This window comes from Protopterus annectens, chromosome 10.part0, assembly GCF_019279795.1.
Source record: "Protopterus annectens isolate FY-2018-M chromosome 10.part0, PAN1.0, whole genome shotgun sequence".
Lineage (NCBI taxonomy): Eukaryota > Metazoa > Chordata > Ceratodontiformes > Protopteridae > Protopterus > Protopterus annectens.
The window spans coordinates 651,222,284-651,232,837 of record NC_056744.1 but is presented as its reverse complement, the minus strand read 5'-3'; the positions used below and the strand labels follow the sequence as shown (position 1 = coordinate 651,232,837).

Genomic DNA, 10,554 nt, shown 5'->3' with positions numbered 1-10,554 from the left:
CAGGTGTAGAGCACCACTTGAACTGGCTATGGGAGCTGTCACGTGGGACAATAAACACTGTGTTTGGTTCCAAAAATGTAAAGTAGTACACAGCCATATATCTGATGCAATCATGACATACCGAAAGGAGTGGATTATCTTGCATTCATCATCCTTCTCAACATTCTGGAACACCCTGTCCAAAACGTTTATAGACCTGTTTTAAAATCTCAGCTTCTAACTTAAAATAGCAAAGTAACTTTGTTATTATTAAACTAAAATTTTAGTTTGTAAATTATAATAGTGATGTAACTTTTTTAAAACTAAATATCTTGTACATGCTCATACCATATGATAGCATGAAGGACTGTTTTTCATTTATTGCCAACAGGCCTATGACACAATTTTTGGGTCAAACAGAGGCCTCATGCAATTCTAATTTTCAGGATTACCAAATAAATGTGGAAAATACCCCATGAGGCATTGAACCCTGTAGTGGTTGGTAGCACCACTAGTTGGAAAGGGAAGAAGTTTATACTGCATATAAAGTGTATCTTCAAACATTTCACAGTTACGGACAATAATTTATGAGCCTGTGTTAGTAACTCATCTTCAATTCTCTCCCTCGCCAGTGGGTCCCGTATCAAATCACTGTATCACTGTCATGTACCTTTATATTATGTAGTATAAAATGTGCATATTTAAATCCAGCATGTATGACATTTTTGACAAAGACCCCAACACAGTTAAGGCCTTCAGAAGTCCAGTTCTTTATTTCTTCATGGTGTAGATGCAACTGAGTATGTATCAGGGACTCACAAGGTCCAACAGCCTGCATACAACCAAAATCATAATATATGCAGTAATCACTGTAGAGTGGGTCCTTTAGAGGCTAGATGTACCATAAATGAGGTTCCTGGTGGTAGAGGAGCTCATGACAGTTGCAGCTTGTTATTTCAGTGCAATTATATAAGCTAACATGGGTTGTACCTCAAGAGTACAATTTAAAAGCATGGCAATGCCCTTTGACTATTTAATATAGCACATAGCAGTATGAGCTATAATGCACATCACAGTTAGAACATCTCCTTAATTTTGACACTACTTTAAGGCAAGTAAATGACCTAATTGCATGACACATTCTATAACAGATGTACAAGCCTTTGTCTGTAACCACTGTAAAGTAACACTGACACACATTTTGGGCACCAGAAAACCTTTGGTGTTTTTAATGCCATAGTAGTGATCAGCATGCCATATCAGAGACACTGCTCTGGGCCGCCTACAGGACCTGGTTGTGAACTATTGCCAAAATGCCTGCTTTGTTTTGAAAATAGGCCAGAAAACAAACTGAAGAAACACAAGTGGAAGGTCCAAGGAAACAAACTGCTGCAGGTAAAATCCAGAAGAACTTTAATCTAGAAACTTTTTGAAATAAAAACTTGTTTAAAACTATGAGAGATAAGCACTTTCATTCACAAAAATCCATGAACTTCATCAGATAAACATTGCTGGAAATACACACACAATTTGTAATGTTTGTGTTCAATCACATGACCGCCAAGCTCCCAGGAAATTAAGCATCATCTTAAAAGGAGCCAACACAAAGAAATTCACAGTGTGTTGCACTGAGTCAATTCAATTGACAAAATTTGCAAACAAGGAAAAAAAAAAAAAATATATATATATATATATATATATATATATATATATATATATATATATATATATATATATATATATATATATATATATATATATATAGTATGAAATGCATTCCCTATAAGATCAGAAAAATGAAGACAAAAGTATGTACAAATATGTAAAATATAAACCTTGCATTTGAATGCCAATTACTGGCCTGGCCTCAATGAACATCTCAATAGCATATTTTCTCATGTTAAAAGCCCTAGAAAGAGGAGCCCTAAATACAGGGTTATTACGTTTCTAGATTAAAGTTCTTCTTTATTTTACCTGCAGCAGTTTGTTTCATTGGGCCTTCCACTTTTCTTATGAAAATAAACAATGACTGCTGCATCTAACACCTCCTCAAAAATCTGAACATGGTTAAAATCATCCCTCACATCTTCAGCCAACCCTACCTCTTTCTGCAATTCTCTGGCTTTGACTCCTATATGTGGATACATTAGTCCTCAAAATAGCCAGTGCTATTAAGGTACTAGATAATCATAGTCTTTTGCTATGCACTATATTAACTAAGTGGGTTCCTATTAGAATGATGGAAATGCATTTTGTCGAATGCGTTTTCGTCTTCACATAAAGAGCGAACAGGCAAAACAGCGAAGCAGCTGTTCAGCAAATTCTTTCCCTGGGAAAGATGTCGCTTGACCGCTTCGTTGCTTTGCCATATTCTTCACTGTAGCATGGTCCCTTGTCCGGTATAGCTCCTGAGCGTGAATGTGCAACAGTTACTGACCTTAGGGTTAGGGTGCGGGTTAAGGTAAGTGAATATGTATGAAAGTGTTTACTGGGATTTTTTTGCATTAGATGTATGGTTGAGTTACATGTGTATGTGTTTTCAGCTGTTTACTTTTGTTTTGGAGGGGGTAGAATTAGGGTTAAGGTAAGTGTGTATGTGTTTGGAACTGTTTACGTAAATGTGCAAGAGTTACTGACCTTAGGGTTAGGGTGTGGGTTAAGGTAAGTGCATATGTTTTGAAATGTTTACTTTTTTTTCCCTATTAGATGTATAGTTGGGTTACGTGCATATGTGTATTCAGTTGTTTACTGCTTTTTTTTGGGGGGGTACAATTAGGGTTAGAGTATGTGTGTATGTGTTTGGAAGTGTTTAATGGGTTTTTTTTTTGGTTGGAACAGTGCTTTCTTTCCCTAGGAAAGAAACCGCTGTTCTGTGTCTTTGACATTTTCAGCTTTCGCTGAAAATGTGTCGATGAAACATCGTTCGCTGTTTTCAGCATTTGATGTTTCAATATAGACCCAACTAAGTGAGTAGTATTTTGTTTTACGATGCAGCTTGCTAATATACTACCGGTGTCTCTGAGAGCCTCTTTGCAGATATTATATAGATCACTGTAACCAGAAGTGTAAGTTCACCATTGGTACATATGTCTATTTTGCTTTGTAGTAAACTTTCTCTGTACTCTAAAAAACTCTCAGGATTTAAATTATGAGTGTTTAATCAGCATGAGAACTCAGGGACATTTAAGACCTAGTGACCATGGTGGCTAGATGGTAGCTGAGTCACAGGATTAAAACTTACTGAAAAGATGTCTGTGACTCTGACAGAGTGAGGAAAAACTACAGTTGAATAAAAAAGCCAAACTACCATAAATAAACACAATAAATTATCTTGTATACATAAAGAGCACATTAAAAGTATAAGCACCACTTACAGCTTTTATAACAAATGATTCTTCACTGGCATTTACTGGGGCACTAAGCTTTTACCAGGATTACTGTTAATCATCGGTGGTTTGCATGATCATCAGGAAAATTAATTTAAAATATTATAACTACAACACTGATAAACAATGTGGAGGTGAGATGCGGTGTGCCTTGGTGTGAACACATGACCTGCAGCTCTCACAGAAATGTGCAGCAGGCATGCTCAGCCTATAAGAGTAGGCCAAGTTCTTCAGAAAGTGGGGGGATGCTCCAAAAAACAGTAGACATCTTTCCTGCAATCATCGTCATGTAAATTAAAAGTGATGAAACTCTCAGCCTGGAATGGATTTTCTTCTTCAAGACAACCTACTGATGATTTATATAGCAGTGATATGTGACATGTCACTCAAACTGAACATTAGATTACACTGAAGCATCATTGACTTTATGAACTACATAAGAAACAATAAAAACATGTTCACTTTGCTAGTTCTGGCAGCTCCATGTAGAAACAGTTAATATTAGTTCTGGCATCAAGATGAAACATTACTAAAGGAGTAAGTTTTGTAAAGTATGGTTGATGGCCTCCTATTATCTACATGCTTTGAAGTGGTAACAACATGTGTACTGTAAGACTTTTCAAAACCTGAGACTTCATTTTAAGAAGCAAACACCACTTTACAATGTTATCTGAAAATCACTTCCTGAGAAATCTACATATTTAATACAGTTGCAGATAACAGACCAAATCTGATTTTCTGTCAGACTGGTTTATACATTAATGAAGACAAGTTCAGAAACTCATTGATGTGTATAATTTTAATGTAAAATAAAAACACACAGAGGCCAGAGATGTGAGATTCGAAAATGAAGCTTTTGTGGAAAATAAATACTTTCTTTGCAGCTAACTATATTTTCAAAAAAGCTTTATTTTAAGATCCCACAGCTCTGGATTCCATGTATATGTTTAAAAAAGGTGGAATATATCAATAACTTTGTTGTTTCACATCTACACTAAACCTTTCAAATTATTTATACAATTCGGAAAGTTAAACATGAAAACCAATGGCAATGAATGTAAACAGGAGACATAACTGACCGGTGGGCGTGGACACTGGGATAATGTAGAATGGTAGATTCGTTCTGTGGGAGGAGATGGAAACTGTGGATATGAACCAAAAACTCCATGTTTTTTCTTTCCATCCTCATTCAGTTCTTCAACAAAACTTTTAACCTTGTACACATCAGGGCTCTTAGTCTGTTTCTGTGAAAATAAATACAAAAGTCTACGTATCATGAACTTCACAGGACATTGCATGCTGTTCAGCATATCATATTATTACTATGGTAACAGTTTAAAATTTCAGTAAACCATGTAATAGTTATCTAATTTATATTACGTGAACAGTTCCTACATTTCAGAAATATTTTACTTAACACAAGGTATTTTTTAAACAGTAGCCCTAGAAATCTTTTCTGAAATTTTAGCAAACACTACTATTATTTCAGTATAGTGAAAAAGCACACTGTAGGTAATTATCTGCAAATTCAGATGTATTTGAAAGACAGGGAGAATACCAATCTGGTAATATTAACAACCTGGGTCATTTAACAGACTGAGGGGCAGAAGCAGATGAGGAGGTGACATTCGTTAATGCCCATCTCCTCTCTCACTCTCTCTCTCAAGAAGGGGGCTGACATTTCTACCATCTGATGGCAGTTATGGGGTAATGTAGCAGAGAATTATATTTACCCTTAATTGGGGTGGAAATATGCCCTCACTCATATCATTGTACATCATGTTTTAGGAGGCAGTACAGGCTACATCATATAGGACGACTCCCCTCAAACTTGCTGTATGATATCACTGAAAACCCATCTTCTTCATTTCCTGCAAACAGGTAATCAATGTACAACTGTTAAGCCATGTCTCTATGAAAAGTTGTAGTGTAGCAAAAACTATCCCAAAGGAAGAACAGATAACCAGAAAGAGAAAGCACTGCTGTTAAATACTCTAGATTTAGAATCCCATCAAAGAAATCAGACAGTATATGGAAAGTTTAAGAGTTAATCATGATAGTAAAGAGTGAAAAGCTGCTATTAAGAAAATATATTTTAAATGTACATAAAATCATATTTTTGATGTAAAAATACCATAACACTGCCTAGTGCAGAGTTAACATTAATTTAAAATGTACAGTGTAGCATGTATATAATATCGATGTTAATAAATACTTCACGACTAGAAAAATGGACAATGCAGAATACAGGGTATACAGTTTAAAATGCTACCATTTCGCTGCAGGGAACATGCATGTTATATGGTGCACATTCTTCTGACAAAACATTTATTGGAGGTTAGAAGCTCATCCTCGCTGTCTCCAGTGTTTAGACAGCATTCTGAACTACATTTAAAAGCTATAGGACTTGACTGCTAGCATGCACCCCAGATGACCTTGGTCATAATCAGGAGATACAAAAGTTTAATTTCCCTAATGGGGCTGGGACAGAAAATCAAATAAAGAAAGACTAGGAATGACCTTAAGCCTAAGTAGTGCTTTGGCTTGAATTTCAGTGATACACCTGTAGAAACCATATGTCAGAGCCGAGGCAGCATAAAAGTCTCGATGTGCATGTCTAACAATGAGTTCATTACTGCCCTGTAGACAGAAAGCAGCAGGTGTCAGTGGACTGGCATTATAGAATGCCAGCATGAGGCTAAAAAGGGCATGGCGTGGTGATAGGTCTAGCCAAACCCTTGATAGTTGCCTGTGTGCTGACCTCCTGTAGCCATCTCTCATTCAAAGAAAAATGAATTGAGGGATAATAGCTAACAAACACGGAAAGGCAAAAACAAAGAAAATAATACACAAAAAGGGATAGAAGAAGGATGTAACAGAATGAAAAAGAGAGTAATGCCTCCACAAATATACAAGTATACATACTGGTGCAGCAAAATATCCATAACAAATTGGAGTTGCTCTTTCTCCTGTGAAAAGATCATAGGGACCACGTTTGCCAACCACATGGTTTAGCAGCATGTCTGTGGAACTCTTTAAGTTGTAAGTACCTGGCCCTAAGTCACAGCCCTAAAGAAACACAAAGACAGAAAATTATATATATCAAATATATTTACAGAGTAGTTTAAAAATACAATAAAATGTTTGAAGAACTTATAAGACATTGCGGAAGTTTACTATAGTAATAGGGGACCGATCAATGGATGAATCACTGTCCAGAATACCACGAGATCCTGCAGAACGGCTGGCTTTCTCCTCCATAACCGCAGATGGGACACCTCCTTTACCATACGTGCCAGGACCTGGAGTACAAAACTGACAAAAATCATAGGTGTTTACAAAATATTATGGCATACAGTAAAAAAATGCATGTGTATAATACTCTGTCTCTCACATAAATACACACACACACACACACACACACACACACACACACACACACACACACACACATGAGTATAATTAACTTCAAATACAGAATCATTATAAAAGAAAATGATATCTTGTGTTTAATGTTTATGTCATTAATTTTTTATTTGCATTTTAAGTTGGCTGTAACAGAGCAATTAGTCATTTTGCCCACCATATTCTCCTGATTAGAATTTGTATGTGAAGCTCAAGGTTAGTCCTTTTCTCTTTGAAACTGTTTTCATCTAAAGAGAAGCCCTACTTCACAAAATTAGACTGAAAGACCATGTCTAGATACCACCAGTATTTCACATATTCCCTGCTGCTTCTAATTTCTTTCTGACCTGTCCAGAAATATTAACTCTCTTTAATCTATGTGCAAACATCATGCATTCATGGGGTTTTCCTTTACATGCTTAGCAAATATTCTGCTTTAACGCTTAAATCATTACAGTTATTATGGAATCATATACTCGAGGCCCTAGGCAGGGTAATGGACTGCCCCCCCCCCCCCCCACACACACACACACACACACACACTACCATACTATTACCTCATTACTTTGTTGTCTCTTCCCAATTACAAGAAAAAAACTTTCAAACCTATCAATGTGCTTAGTATTTCTTTTTTACTTTTACAATAATCAAATATGAATTTAATTTAAATCATTTATATATTTTACAGCAAAAACAATGACAGACATTTGGTAAACAAAACAAAACAGACTCACACTGAAAACAGACTTACCATGCACAATAGTAAACTCCTCTTCCTCTGAAAACTCACATTTATTGAAAATCCATCAGACAATCCCTTAGACTACAAGAGATGTGGTGGGATTCAAAGTCAGACAGTATATAGTAAAGCACTAATTATTGTGAAAGGAGCAGGAATTCAAAGGGACAAATGTCAAATGCATTTCCTAACTGCTTGGGACAGTTGCACTGTCTGGTGAAGTGCTTTAGAGTTACACAATACACAAACAAAGGTTGCAGGATTCAAACCATGCTCTACAGAAGCAGGTGATTAGCAGCTAATAGCTTTACTCATCTGAAGTAAGTACCACACAGACAGGGTTTAGGGTTGCCACCTTTTCAAATGGCCAAAGTGGGACATTTTCGGTACAAACATCAGATTTTACAGGCCGACACATACCCATGGTCAGTACAAAGGATAGAACTTAACTTTTTTGCCTAAATAAAATCTTATTCTTGTAGCATTTTAGTTGCTTATTCTGTTTCTTAAAAACATTAGGTATTTAGATACAGAATAACTGTTTTATGCAACTATTACATAAAATATAGGAAATAATTATGTCCTACAATCTCAGGGCATTTGCCATTTTTAATATTTTTTGTCAGGACACAACTGCCCAAAGAGGGACTGTCCCTCGCAAAGTAGGACAGGTGGTAACCTAGAGTTTACTATCAAAACCTAGAAACTGCATTCGTCGACCGGCATGTGGGTGAAAGGCAGTTTTCAAGTCGGCAGTATGTTGAACCAAAATATATTGACTACACTACAGCGAATGGGTAGTGTATTTCGAGTATTTGGGTTCAACATTGTGCAGGGAGATCACGGTTCAGTGAGAAACAGGGAATTAGCCCATTTCCTCACTGTAGTGTGCTCTTGGAGTTGGTATATTTAATGTGCAGGGGGTGTGGGGGCACAGGGGGGTATATCCCCCTGCAAAATAGTATAATTAACATACCATTGACTGTAGAGTGTAATGGTACATTAATGTGTATAGCATGGGTGACTGACATCACCTCCTGCTATGTCAAATACATCGAACTGCAGGTATCAATGTATTCAGTTTTGACCTCTCCAGACTTTCGCTGTTACATATTCAGGATTTTGGGTCAACCATTTGACTGGTTGACTGTTGCAGTTTCCAGGTTTTGATAGTAAACTCACAGAGACTGTTCAGTCAAAAACAGTGCATTTCACGCACCTGCGTGTTGCAAAAAAAAAAAAGCTTAATTAAAAGTGCATTCATACATTCAAATTCCCAATTACTTGAAAAGCACTGCCTAGTTAACTGACTTGCTAAATGTCACACAGCAGGTAAATTAAGGAGGAAAGATTCATACCCTGCACCCTTGCCATAGGACGTAGCTCATTAACAAGTCAGGGCATTAGCACTCAGCATTATCTGCTAGAGTAACAGCTTTTAACTAAATGCAGAAATCCTTTGGAATCCAGTCTTGTAGAGAAGACTGTAGCATGCAGTAATATGCAACAATGATTACATAATGGATGCTGAAGGTCAGATGGTTCTTATCAACACTAAATAATGCAGACCTGACAAATATCAACTCCTTTGTAGTTGCTGGAGGCTGTAAAGAAGATAGTTTAAAAATATATTACTAAAATGCGACTTAGACTATATTATGCAATCCAGGCTTATTAATTCATTCATTCTTTAGTGCAATGAATAAAGAAAAATACTTAAAGTCAATATAAAGACTGCTGTAGATTTTGTTCAACAACTCACACATCCTACAAAAATCAGAAATATTACTGCAAACAACATACTAGGTTTGTAGGGGGGGCTTGCATACTTGTAGGATACCTAAGTCTTATTTTGACCTCCCTATGTCTTCCCTATTATCAAGAATAGCTATTCCCTGTGGCCTCATTTAGTACAGGTCTGACCTACCTGAATGGCTGATACTGCTGTTCTGTCACAGCATACACCTCCAGAGTCAACAGACCAGGATCAAAGACAAATGGGGCCCAATGCAGGGTAATAAATTAGGCCCTTATCAGCCACACCAGTATCCCATTAATTGGCTGTCTCTCCTCAGTTACGATAAACACTGTTCAAGCATGTCACTGTACATACTCTTTTCGTCTTTACTTTTCATAGGTTAGTACTAGGCTAACTGCCCTTGCGAGCCATTTTAAGTTATTCCCCTGTGAGATTCAAACCCTGTACCTTGTGTTTGTAAGGCAAACACCTTAACCATTAGGCCACCCTCCACTCTTGCAATTATCACACAGATTTGGATTTCATTTAAAACTATTATTCAAATTTTTACAGAAAAAAAAATAGATGACAGCAATTTTCTAAACAAAACAAAACACTCTCACACATACATCTCAACTATACAGAATTCCTTTGTATTTACCAGTTTTGAGAGCAAAATAATAGGGTGCCACAAATTTCCGAGTGGCCCATCAATTCCCCATTTTTTTTATTTTTATTTACAATTTGAAGTTATGGCTTACATCATCACACATCGGCAGCATATCCCACAACATCATCAATGTGCAGGGGTGTGAATAATGACATCAGCTTCGTGAGACAGTGCCTGACTGCCTGTTGGACTCAGAGACTGGGGCAGGTGGGAGTTTGCTTCCCACAGTTTCCATTCTTACTTGCTGTTAAGAGAGACTGTGTATACCTCATGAATGTTTCTATATCCATATTCTGAGTAGTTTTTTTCTTCTGTGATGACTCTCTCTCAGCTGCTTGCATTTATGCACTGGAAGCTGGTCAGAGTGTGTGAGTTGCGAATGGTGGAATCAGCTTGAAACCAGAGGGGAAAATGGCAGCTAACAGTCGGGAAGTTGTTGCATCAAGAAAGTATGCAGGTTGTGGAAAGAATCCAAACAGGAAGGGACTGCTGAGAATGAGGACATGCCTATTTCTAGATCTGACAGGTATGAACAGATAAGAGTGCAAAGTTTGTTCATGGACCACATCCCCTGAATGACATGATGTGTGTGGTAAAACATATGATGATCGTGGGCAGATTGCAAGTCATTTCTGTT

General features: G+C 37.0%; 1 protein-coding gene across 1 annotated transcript in view; it reads right to left on the bottom strand.

Annotated features, from left to right (window-relative positions):
• LEXM (lymphocyte expansion molecule) overlaps positions 1-10,554 on the bottom strand; it is a 351,176-nt gene that overhangs the window by 101,539 nt on the left and 239,083 nt on the right. The window contains exons 5-7 of the mRNA XM_044085500.1: positions 6,543-6,680; positions 6,291-6,434; positions 4,445-4,609 (exon numbers count right to left, since the gene is read on the bottom strand). Coding sequence (XP_043941435.1) covers positions 4,445-4,609; positions 6,291-6,434; positions 6,543-6,680 — 447 coding nt within the window. The remainder of the gene's footprint in view (positions 1-4,444; positions 4,610-6,290; positions 6,435-6,542; positions 6,681-10,554) is intronic.